The sequence below is a fragment of the Micropterus dolomieu genome, linkage group LG18 (assembly GCF_021292245.1).
Source record: "Micropterus dolomieu isolate WLL.071019.BEF.003 ecotype Adirondacks linkage group LG18, ASM2129224v1, whole genome shotgun sequence".
NCBI lineage: Eukaryota > Metazoa > Chordata > Actinopteri > Centrarchiformes > Centrarchidae > Micropterus > Micropterus dolomieu.
The window spans coordinates 14,752,258-14,765,588 of NC_060167.1; the positions used below are offsets into that span (position 1 = coordinate 14,752,258).

The window sequence follows — 13,331 nt, forward strand, 5'->3', positions numbered from 1 at the left end:
CTGTTGCAATAATCCAGGCGTGAAGAGATGAAGGCGTGTAAAATGGTCTCGGTGTCCTTAAAAGTTAACATAGATCGAATTTTAGCTATATTTCTAAGTTGATAAAAACATGATTGAACAAGCTTTGTGGTGTGCTGCTCGAAATTTAAATTACTATCAAACCAAACACCAAGGTTCTTTGCCACAGGCTTAATGTGATTTACTAGGGAACCAGCAGATGGCAGTATTTGATTTGCCATCTGCTGGGACCCGGGATGGCATGTCGCTGCAGGATGCTGTGGTAGCCATGCTGGTTCAGTATGCCTTCAATTTTGAATAAATCCCCAACAGCGTCACCAGCAAAGCACCCCCACACCATCACACCTCCTCCTCCATGCTTCATGGTGGGAACCAGGCATGTAGAATCCATCTGTTCACCTTTTCTGCATCGCACAAAGACACGGTGGCTGGAACCAAAGATCTCAAATTTGGACTCACAGATTTCCACTGGTCTAATGTCCATTCCTTGCGTTTCTTGGCGCAAACAAATCTCTTCTGCTTGTTGCCTCTCCTTAGCAGTGGTTTCCTAGCAGCTACTTGACCATGAAGGCCTGATTCGCGCAGTCTCCTCTTAACAGTTGTTCTAGAGATGTGTCTGCTGCTAGAACTCTGTGTGGTATTCAGATGGTCTCTAATCTGAGCTGTTGTTAACCTGCGATTTCTGAGGCTGGTGACTCGGATGAACTTATCCTCAGCAGCAGAGGTGACTCTTGGTCTTCCTTTCCTGGGGCGGTCCTCATGTGAGCCACTTTCATTGTAGCGCTTGATGGTTTTTGCGACTGCACCTGGGGACACATTCAAAGTCTTCGCAATTTTCCGGACTGACTGACCTTCATTTGTTAAAGTAATGATGGCCACTCGTTTCCCTTTACTTAGCTGATTGGTTCTTGCCATAATATGATTTCTAATAGTTGTCCAATAGGGCTGTCGGCTGTGTATCAACCTGACACAACACAATTGATGGTCCCAACCCCATTAATAAGGGAAAAAATTCCACTAATTAACCCTGACAAGGCACACCTGTGATGTGAAAACCATTTCAGGTGACTACCTCATGAAGCTCATTGAGAGAACACCAAGGGCTTGCAGCGCTATCAAAAAAGCAAAAGGTGGCTACTTTGAGGAATCTAAAATACAAGACATGTTTTCAGTTATTTCACACTTTTTTAAGTACATAATTCCATATGTGTTCATTCATAGTTTTGATGCCTTCAGTGAGAATCTACAATGTAAATAGTCATGAAAATAAAGACAATGCATTGAATGAGAAGGTGTGTCCAAACTTCGCCTGTACTGTACATAGGATAAAAAAATCACATATTATTCAGTGAAGATACAAAATTACACCATATACAAATTAAAACAATATTAAATCACATCTAATTATATCTATGTGAGATTAATCTGCTTTTGTTTCAGTGAGTTTTTAAAGGAAGATCTGCTTTTGATCTGGTCTATACTATACTACATGTATGAGGACGCCCCATCCTCACTGGGGATACAACTAACAATTATTTTCACGATCAATTCATCTTTCTTGACAATTATTTTCTTTTAATCCTTTCGTCCTTCTTGGAAAATTAATCAACTGGTTGCAGTTTGGGGAAGGCCGTTTTCTGTTTCACCATGACAACACTCCTGCTCACAAACATGATTCATAAATTGATTTTCCCAGTTTGGTTTGGAATAACTTACCTGGTCTGCACACAGCCCTCAACCCCATCCAACGCCTTCTGGGATTATTTGAAATGCAGTTACGAGCCAGGCCTCATTCTCCAGCATCACTGCTGCTCTTGTGGCTGAATGGAAAGACTCCTCAAGCAAGTGGAGGCTGTTATTGCTGCATAGAAATGCCCATGGTTTTTGAATGAGATGTTGAATAATTACATATTGGTCTAATGTTTGGGTGTCCACATACTTTTGGGCATTTAGTGTTGGTTTGCGGGGTTACCGAATTCAGACAGAATAAGCTCTACAGAGTTCAGTCCTCATACATAATGTTTATTATAAAATCTGAAATCTTTGGGGGGGGCGTCCAGTAGCAGCTGGGAAAATTACTACAGAGCTTGGTTGATGGTTTGGCAGATTCTCACCATTAAACAAGGTATTAGTCATCTTCTGTGACCTCCCGCCCACCCTGTCTGATATTGTGACCTCTTCTTCTTCCCACGCCCAGAAAGCCAGACTGGCCAGGATAAGAATATCCAAGTCCGGCAGCGGCAACACCTTCCTCCAGAGCAAGCACAACGGACTGCTCAACGACCTGCTTGAGCTGACGGTGAGAAAGACCTCTGACCCTCTGAACACTAACAACCACCATCAGCAAAGTGGGCGCGGTCATTACTGGGAAGTCATTTCAAATTTGTTCATTTAAAATTACGTGAAATGTCAGCAGATTGTAATTCGATGTGAGAGGTTAATCATATTGTTCCTTGTCAAACACCCTTCTATTAATGATTTCAGTTCACTGCAACTTAATAGCTTGGATGCAGCAACTTCACATCGGCAGTATGCACACGCAAACATCTACACACACATAAAATGACAAACAATTACTGCCATAATTAACCAAAGGACGATTTAGAAGTCATTTAGAGGCTGTAAAAGACCAGCAGAAGTTGGAGTCATTACATTCTTGTTGTTTTACAGAGCAGCGGTAACAGCAGAGGAGTTATGCCAATAATCCTCCATGAGGGCGTTATCAGTGTAATCACACAAAGTACTTTTCTTAGTCATCTTTTAGTTCTGGATTTGATTAATCCATGTTTATAAAACTGGCAAAGTCAGACAACAGAGGTTATTTTTACTTTACTTTCTTGTTGTGTCGCTCTTGGTGATAATTAGAAGGTTAGTGCATTAAAAGAGCCTGCAGCAAACGTCAAAAACTGCGCCTGTGAACAATGAGGCAGTGGAGGGCACTTAAGTCCCACACCCACCCAGACTCCTGTTCTAGCGAAGGTACAAAATGTTTCTCTTTCCTATGATTATAGACAACAGCTGTGTTATGTTTTGTCATTCCTCATCTTTAGATCATTATTAAATCTGCAATAATTGATTTTTGTGGATTTAGCTGCTAAATGCTCCACTTTTATCACCAGCTAGCTGCTCACAATGTTTGTCGGCTACTTGGTGCTAAGCGGGTACATAGAGTATTAAAGAAATAGTGAAGTATTTTGAGCAGTATTCTTATTCACATGAGACTGATACCACTCTCGTGTTTAGAACCAAAGCCAGGTAATTAGCTTAGTTTAGCAAACAGACTGAAAGCAGGGTGACAAAGCTAGCCTGGTTTTCTCCAAAGTTCAAAAATATGCCCACCAGCACTTTTCATTAGCTCACTAATTAACACATTATATTTAATATGTCATAAATGTACAAACAACACAATGTAGTTAATCCCTGGTTTCAGTTTTTAAGCCAAGCTAAGCTTATTACCTTCTGGCTCTAGCCCCATACTGTACTAAACACACAGACATGAGGTATGGACCTTTTCATCTAACTCGTGGCAAGAAATCAAATAAGCACATTTCTTAAAATGTCTGGCTTTTCATTTAAATTACATGTCCATTTGCAGACATCGGCCAACTTTCTAGTTTTTACAGCATGCATCCACCACCACTTTCTCCACTTTTTACTTGTCCACCCTTTTTTTAACGTGTCACCACCATGGAAAAATGTGTTTGGTAATGCATGAGCAAATTGCCTATATCCTTTCCATCTAGTCCATCACTCTTGCTTTCAGTGACACACTCCCCTCCTTGCAGATGGTTACTAAAATCCATTTGGATCTAATCGAGTCCAGTGTGAAAGCTCATGGGTGTCTGGAAGTGGTTAGAATTATCATATAAATGCCATCTGTGAGTGCTGAGCAACCCCCCCATCCCTCTGCATGTGTCTGTGATGAAGCTGCCAGAGCCCTGGCGCTTCAAATTACAGTGGTGTCACTGCTGTCAGTCAGTCAGGAGTCCTGCGTGAGTCTGGGGTGGGAGATATATGACAAAATGACTCTCATGGTTCCCTCATAGCCTATAGTTGGATTAGAAGTTCTGGTCTGCTGATCTTTTTTATTTTTCCCTTCAGGATTTTTAATTTTATGATTTTGTCACCCAGATCATGGTGCCATTACCATAGAGGGTGATATATTGATAATCCTGTCAAGTTTTCTGAGAAACATGATTAGAAAGACCTTATAGCTCTATAACTTAATTTTCACTTTAGAGTGAAAGGATTTCTTCTGATTTGTCCTAATGGTTAACCTTTTCTTAGCCTGGTTCCAGACCTCTAAATCACTCCCCACAGCACTGATTTTGCTGGTGATTCAAACTGGTCTGGTGCTCACTGACAACCAAACCAATCGGATCTTTGTAGGAAAGGAGTGAGGGATTCACAATCATGCTAGCTACAATATAGATAAAATCATCACTATCACGGTTTATTATATTAACAATACATATCAATGTATAGTAGTGCATTTTCTGGAAAACCTATTGAGAAAGTTTTGATGGATAAAATAGCCAGACGGGAATGTTTGTGTTTGATGAATACAGCTAATTAAATGAATGCAGAAATCATATAAAAATCAAATATACTCGTAAATCAATGAGCAGAACTGCTTTATAATTTCCACAATGGTGTAATTAAACCAGAGATGGTGTGTATATATACACTACAGTATAGCACGGCACTGTATGACAACATTTCTGACTGCTGACAAAGTATAATCTCACTGTGTGTGTGTGTGTGTGTGTGTGTGTGTGTGTGTGTGTGTGTATATGTATGTATGTATATATATATATATATATATATATCATCAAATCACGCTTTTCTAATGGATTGTTGTAAGTTGACTTACAGAAATGACAACTCTTGAATTGGATGAATGAATGAAATGGCACTTCAGTCTGATTATCTTAACAGCAGCATGTTTCCGGAACATCACAACTAGTGTTGGGCAGGGCACAATATAGTTATATACTGTATGTCATGAGACAATAGAAATATGTCAACCAAGGTTCCTATTGTTTCTCATTGTGGGTAAAGCTGCAAAATCAATGAGAACATCTGATTTATGGCAACAAGGGATTGTACAGTGCACATTTACTTAACATCTCTTCGATGAATAACACTGATCCAGGACCGTATACTGCATAACTACGGAAGAGCATTTGGGTCACGTGAATTTTGAGTGAGTTCCAAGATTAAAGTCAGAATTCTGACTTTAATCTCAGAACTCAAAAAAATATATACTTCCGTACATATCAAAGTCCTGTATGAATATCTCCTGGAAGTGGGACATTATTGGTCACAGATCCATTCATAACATTTGTTTTTAGAAAGGCTGTTGAAAGTACAAACTCACCGCAGACAGTAGTTAATCTTCTTAATTTTCTAAAAACCGGGGTGGAAAATGTCAGGCAACTACAATGTAACAACAAATATTATTTATCACAATTAAGAAAGGTCTCTTCAATTTAAGTCAGTATAAGCCATATAAAATCAAAGATGGCAGATCTGTGACTGAAATGTCCAAGCTCTGGGAGATGAGGGGAATCATGCACTGTGATATGACCCTTGGTAAAGGCACTTTGATGAAGTACCTTGATTTTTCAGGTATTTAATTCACTGGGTAAGCCGAAAAAAGAAAGTTCCATCTGGTAATCTTGTGTATAATATAATATCAGAAATGTGTCTGTCACAATTAATATATACTTTTTATATATAATGCAGTATAAAATTACATATACCATGATAGATTTATATTATTATGGTAAGAAAAACGTCCTCTGTGAGGTTAATGCTATCTACCTTGAACCTTGAACACAGGACTCAGTCTCTAGCTATAATGTATTTGACAGTGCCTCTGCCACAGGGCTAATCCACACATTGAAACATCAGAAGGCGTGGTATTCTCGTGCCCACATCACTGTATTGTTCATGTGTCTCGAATCTGAATGAGAGTCCTTGGGCTGGATCGCCACCCACCCAAATCCTTTGAGTAACAATGTGCGCTGTGGAGAGAGAGAATTAATTTGTTTTCAGTTTTCATGTTTTTTGGCAATTGTGATTACTTTGAGACTAAGCTATATTGGAGCCTGAGCTTTGAAACCAAGTCCCATTTGGAGAAATACCAAAAAATGGTTCCATAAGTTTCTGTTTTATGTTTTTCCTCAACTCTTCTGTTTTTCCTCTTTCTGAAGCTTCATACATCCATAATTATTTAGCTGCCTGGAGCATCACATAACGCCCAGTGGTACCTACTTAGATAATTAAGTATGGGAGCTGGCAAAAACATGGTTTAAGAATTAATTTTTTATTAGTTCAACAAACTGAAAGGGGGAGTTCTTCTGCAGCATGCTTATCCAAGGAACCAAACCAAATGCAATAACAATATTAATAGCACAAAAGATGCACAATAGAGGAAATAAATGATAAACAAATCACTTGCCAAGGCAGACCCAGGGCTGAGGGATCAATTCACACCAAGCAGAAATGTGGTCCATTATGTAACTAAATGGCTAGTAAGTGATTTGAAAGCAAACAGCAGGAGTCATTGGCTACCTGCTCATAATGGGAATGAGAGTGAAATCAACAAGCATGAACCAGATAGTTCAGTTTAAAATGGGCGTCACAAAGCAGAACGAATGCGTCACGTCACCGACTTTTCATTACTGACGAGAGAGTTCCTATCAAAGAGTCATTTCAGCACCAGGCTCTTTAATGACTGACGAGAATAAACCAACAATGTAATTTGTCAACATTCATTAATTTTGTGTGTGTGTGTGTGTGTGTGTGTGTGTGTGCGTGTGTGTGGGCGGGCATGTGTGTGGCTTACTAAGGATACAGAAGAGGATGAGCAGAAGCTGATTAAGTCCCTCTCTCTGTTAGAGAGCCAACACCACCATCTACTGCAATGTCTGGAGAAAACCACTGTGGGTACCCTTGAACACTTCTCTATATTTGACTCAGACTCTTATCTGTAAAAAATCCTGGTTGCAAAGATGTGTTCATCGTCACTGCAAGTACTGTATCATGATAACATTTCAACCCAGTGAAAAAGAGAGAAAAGCTCTGGCACAGCTTTGGGGTTGGAGCTACGGGTTGGAGGTGCTTAAAACAGCAACACAGCTCAACCCACAAAAATGTTACAAAATGTGTATTTCATGTATTTTCTTTTTTTATTCACTTACGTTATGTCCTGTGTATATTGCGCAGTTGCTCTTTGTATATATTTTTGCCATTTTAAGCTATACTGATAACTGTCTGAGGTGGCCACGCTTATTTTACACACCTGTATGCCATTATTAGTGATTACACAAAAGCTGTGGCTGTGTATTTAAACCTGCAGGGAGTTTTATTGCTGTCAAAGGTGTCTATCGCTGTGTTTTCCCTCTCATCATATCTGTGCTGCAACAACACACAGTCTTGGCAAAAATGCTTTACAATGTTTACATGTCAGTTTTCACTAGACATTTTGTAAGTTTCATAAGTAGCGGTTAAACCCGAGTCTGCACACAGTGATTTGTATGTTCTGTGAGTCAGTGTATTCTTTAAAGTGTATCATTTTGAGAGCTTCCAAAGGTTTTGGTGTCAAAAAAACACAGATCTGTATAAAATGGTAACACTGGATCCACTGTGTGTGAGTTTGTGAAGGACAGTTTTACTATTAGTTTATTATGAACAGTATTAATTATTTTTCTTTGGTGTATTTTTTTGTAAAATTAGAAATTATATATTACTCTAGGTATCAAGTCCCATGAGTCTGCCTTTTTTTTAATTTATTTATTTATTATTTATTTACTCGACATTCTGTTTTCCTTTCTCTGCACTAATCCCTCCCCGTGTATTTAAACCGCCATCCTGTTTCTCCTCTCCAGGCTCATGAGTTTGTGGATGAACAGATGTACGAGCAGAACTGTTTAGAAACCGCGCTACAGACCTACCCATCCCGCAGCCCCTCTATGTTGAGTCATGACAGCACTGCGGGTACCTGCTGTGGCCACATGGTAAAAAGAAACACTCCTCTGCCCAATGCCAGCGTGCCGTCCACACACCAGGGCCCCCTGCAGGAGCTCAGTGCCATCCACATACAGTGTGGTGACCCACCATCACACACCGCCAGGTAAAACTACAGGACAGCAGAAACACACATCAGCATCAAACGCTTGGTATCCACGTTGTTTACTAAATTCTGCCAACTTAGTAAGAGGAAAGTAGTTTAGCTGCCCACAATATTTCCATTTAAAGGGTCAGTTCACCCAAATTATAAAAAGACATCTTTTTTCATTTCCATATCATCAATTGATTGGTTTGTAAAAATTCTAATTAAGTAGTGAAAAATGCCAATCACACGTTCTCAGAGTCCAAAGTGAAGCTTCACAGTTGTGAAGCAAATGATTATCAATATAGTTGCCAATTAATTTTCTGTCAATCAGCTAATTGACTCATCCTCTAATCATTTCTTATGTATTTGTATATACTGTTGGGTAGTTCAATTAAACAAAACATCGTATTTTATAAGCTATTTGTATGTTTTGAATGCAAAAATCTTAATTTGTAAGATACATGCAGTGGAGTAAGAAGTAGAATATTTCCCTCTGAAATGAAATGTAGAAGAGTAGGAGTGGAAAGTGGCATGAAAAGTACAAGTACCTCAAATCTTTACTTAACTTGAATAAATATACTTTTCAGCATTGCTGTAAAGCCATGCCGTTTTATGTGCCAAGCCGTTTTATGTGCCAAGGTTTTGAGATACTGTATCCTCCTCTGCATACCTCAAAGCATTGAAAAGTTACATTTTAGTAATGTGTCTTGACATCCCAACTCTCGATATTCAACAGAATTTTTGGTAGAAAGTTCTGTTGAAGAAATTAGATAAATCCCCTTGAGGCAGCTCCTGTGGAAAAGTGAATTTATCAAGCTGATGTTGGAGAATGGGCAACATCTGCTTGTCCTCCTCCTTTGAATGAAGAAAAGATTAATTAAATTAAAATAAGATACCTAGATCCCTGTATAAAATACATCAGCATACTTCTGGTGACTCCAGGTTATCTGCACAAAGTATTTTCTCCTACAAAGGGCAGTGAGGTCTGTGCAGGATAAGCAGCTGTTTAAATGGAGCGGGTTGACAGAAATCTCAGACAGAAATCTATAACCTCAGCAGATAAAACTTAAACTATGTGCAAGGCTAGTTAGAACTAGAAGTAGAGTAAAAATAAATGTCTTCAGTAATTTTGTCAAACAGGTAAAAAGTGTGTAATATCCAAAACTGTCACAAGAGGGAATTTTAGGCACATAGCACGATATATAATCTAGCCTATATAATATTTTGACAGGCTGTCTCTCTTAATTTTAAAATTAAATTAGACTTAATAGATATGTTTCCTGAGCATAAATAATAATTAACTTTTAACATGTTAACTTTTTTTATTTTTATTGCTAATTACTTATTTACTTGATTCAAAGTAACTGGTAATAAGTAAAAGAATAATTATAACAAACAATATTAGATTAGAAAATTATGCAGAGTGATTCACTTTATTATCATACATCTAGGCTGCTTAATATGCAGCAATAGAGGAAATGTGTTCAGAAATATTCCTTTTATGTACTTTAGAATTATCTCAAACATTTGCATATATGGCATCAAGATTAGCGTGACTACACAAAACTGAACATAGTCTCACTCTCTCGCTCTCTTCTATATTTCTCTTTCCCTAGTCGTTCGAACCTTAACCTGAAAACCGATAACAGCGGCAGGATCAATTGCAAAGGCGGCCGGATCACCACAGCCATCATCAGCCTTCCAACGCCCCCGGCTTTGACCCCTGATGGCGATGGCCTCCACAGGCCCCCACAGAGGAGGCCACCCCCACCCCCGGGTCACCCTGCAACGCCGAGCATCCAGACCACAACAAGCTCAGCTGGCATTAACATCGTCAAAGTGTCTGCTCTGTGACTCTCTGGGTGACGGGTGGAATCTCAGTTCAGCAGGAGGAAAGAAGGGAGGAAGGAGAGGAGGAGAAGGAGGCGAAGCAGGTTACACTACCTTTTTGGACACATCGTGTCCCGTCTCAACAAGAAGAGTGCTGTTCTCCAGAGGAGTCACCAGATGGTGTTTTAGAAAAAGCTGATGGTGTGGAGATTTTACTGAGGGTAGAGGATTATAGATATGTGAACCAGAGAATCACGCACTCGTCATGCCGTGTATGTGCTGTAGATACGGACAGAATCGCTGCATTTCTAATAGTTTCTAACAGCAGTACAGATGTTTTACAGCAAGTACTGTGGAAAAGATTGACAGACATTGTGCAAATTAGCATATCCCTACATCAGCAGATGCCGTCCACAAATTCACAGTAGATATGAAAGTGAATTCACAGTGAAATAGTGAAAAGAATATTTTGTTGACTTTAAATTAGTTTGAAGAAAAGTGTTGACTGTGTTTCCTTAAATTTGATTGGTCTTGTTCGTGTTATGTGTTGTTTGTCTTAAGTATTTTGAGGAAAAAACAACTGAAAACAGTTTGTTTTCTTTACAGTATCGTTTGAAATGTCCCGGCAACCGATGCTGCAAATATCGTATCGCTGAAATGTGAGTTTAATGTGTGAATCAGTGTGAATGTTGTGAATGTTTTTTAGTTGGAAAATTGTCAAAGACTCAAACCAAACTGTGCTTTTTAGTTGCTTCATGTTTAAATTTCTGACTAGAGACTGACCTGACACTGTCTTCATGACCTTATAGGTTTTCATAATGAGGTGAGCAAAGTGATTCATCAACCCCCTCGAGCTGACCTCATTAGGCACCATTTGTTCCTACTGAAGAACTGTTTTTTTTAGGCTTGTTTGGGACTATTTTCAGCCATGGATGAATACATTTTTAAAGTGACAGCAGCAGGACAGTGCATATGGGAAAATATGTTCGCTCTAATGAAAAAAATGTCATCCAGAGCAACTGTGTAGCTCATTGCTGTGTTTTTAATGGAGCTGTTTGGCTCATAGGAATAAGCTATATCAGGCTTTGGCCACACAAAAATACTTGTTAGTAGGATCGATTCATTGCTCATTTTGGTCTTTTCTTGGGATTTGTGGACCATAGGAAAAATACAGAATTTCACAAGTCTTATCCCTTAAAGTAATGACCTCCATACAGTATTTTCACTATGGGTAAATTATCCTGTTTATATAAATGTGATTGGTGCTTTTTGTCCTGTGGAATAATTAAAAGCTGAAAACTGTTATGTTGCCTCCACTCGCCGAGTATTGTAGGCTGAGACGGAAAAAATACAAAAACGATAATGTGTGCATTCATCATGAGCATCTATGGGGATTTTAGCACCACTGTCGTATCAAACAACCACTTAGAACATTACAGCGATGGGGCCAATTCATGTTCAGTACAGCATGGTCAAATTAAAAATGAAATCGGAGTCAACAAGGGTAAAATATGCAAATATAGAAATGGTTTGGGGGCATCCAGTCACTCTTGTTTTTTCTGGAAAACTTATTTTGTCATTTCCTCTAACTCCTGTCTTTTTTCTTAGTTTCTCTGCTTTGTTACAGAAACTTTTATGTCTTGAGTTGAACAATAAACAGGAGTTATTTCACAGCTGTCCATGAGCTGGCTGTAAGTTGAAAATATGTTTTCCCTTTGAAACAATTATGACAGGTGTCTGACAGCCAAACACACATTTTAAATGTATTTTAAACCTTTACATTTGTAAAGAATGTTCAGAGATCACACAATAGGAATACACTACTCTGACAGAGTCAAGGTCCTCCTGAATAATCTCAAAGATGGTCACAAGATGGCAGCAAAGATGCATTCTGACAATGAATTAAATAACATCCCTCTGGTTAATGGCCTTACTCCTCCATTAATGTATTATTTATATACCGGCTGCACATTGTTACTCATTTGAAGTTGATAGACGCCTGGTGTTTGGAATAGTTTGTGACTACTTGCCAAGTGTGTTATCTGTATTTTAAAAAAAACTGTGTTTATTTGTCTTTTAGTTTGTTGGTTTTGCTTAAGTGGAAACTATGATTTAACTTCATGTGTTCTTCGATAATGAAGTACCAAGTGACATTGTTTTTTGCTGTATCTGTTTATTTTGTGTTGCATTTCTATATTTTGTCATGTTCCTTATGCTGCTAATATTAAAAAAAATATATATCACAAGATAATTTTTTAATTTTAGATAATTTTCCTTCTTATTGTTAATGCAGAAAATAATGAATGTCCGCTCAGCCTTGGTGTTCATAACTTGGATCTTACCACGGATCCAGTATCCTCACATTAGGGCTTTTTTTGCAGTATCATAGATCACCATCATGCTTCAAAAACAGAAACACCCGCGTGACTACTGTATGATGATTACTTGTTGTCATTACAGTATTTGACGGACTTGATTCAAAAGGCATTGTGGGGGTCACTTTTTTAAAAGTCTTGGCGTTGCTGTTTGTGTTGTTTCTTATCTTTTTATCCTTTTGAACTGAGCTCTTCTGTCTGTTTGCTGTGTTTACAGTATGCTGTCAGTTTATTTGTATGTTAGATAAGTGTCAGATAAAAATATTAATCTGTCACAACAATCAAGTGTCGTCCTTCTCGGTCCTGTCACCAACTTGGAAATATTTGAAATATATATTTATCTTCAGTTATTTTCTGTTTCACTTTTTTTTGGATTATTCAACACAAACTAAAAGTTACATTTTATTGTTGGGGCTAGGGGAAATGAAAATGCAAATTAGCTGTTAAGCAAACCGGATTTACATTGATGTTGTTAAATGTCAGTGTTGATTAATGTGTACTGTCTGTCACCTATAAATTTAAAAAAAGGTGAAAGAGCAGCTTTAAAATATACACATTAAATTCAACATACCATTAGAAGAGAACCGTATTCACGCCATTTCTTTATTTCAGATTATTCTCACTAGCTGTCTCACTTTAGGACTGTCTAGTTTTTAATACTAGCTGAAATTATAACATTTGGAAAAGATGGGGTTACAACGCTGCGTAAAAACGTGGGAAAGTGCTCAGAACTTAAGTACAACTCCATGTGTGCTTCTTATTGAAATTCAAGCTAAAAAATCACAAAAACATTTCAGGGTGTTTTTTTACACCCTTAAAACTATTTACACAGTCATAATATGCATAATGTACATGTCTCACCAGATGGCATAACACACAATTCATCCTCTGTTGAGGGTACATGGCACTATTAACTAAAAAGATTTTCTATATTAATAGTGGATTTATTTATCATTACTAAATCTAAAGATCTAACTAATCAAACA

General features: G+C 38.2%; 1 protein-coding gene across 6 annotated transcripts in view; it reads left to right on the forward strand.

The window, feature by feature from the left end:
* Positions 1–12,695, forward strand: part of LOC123956317 (potassium voltage-gated channel subfamily D member 3-like) — a 158,257-nt gene extending 145,562 nt beyond the window's left edge. For 3 of the 6 annotated variants that reach the window (XM_046028421.1, XM_046028423.1, XM_046028422.1), the window contains exons 4-7: positions 2,216–2,317; positions 6,876–6,968; positions 7,914–8,158; positions 9,757–12,695. In XM_046028421.1, coding sequence (XP_045884377.1) covers positions 2,216–2,317; positions 6,876–6,968; positions 7,914–8,158; positions 9,757–9,994 — 678 coding nt within the window. In that variant the 3' untranslated portion in view covers positions 9,995–12,695. The remainder of the gene's footprint in view (positions 1–2,215; positions 2,318–6,875; positions 6,969–7,913; positions 8,159–9,756) is intronic. The other 3 variants (XR_006821509.1, XR_006821507.1, XR_006821508.1) reach the window with 3 other exon arrangements.
* Positions 12,696–13,331: the final 636 nt, after the last annotated feature.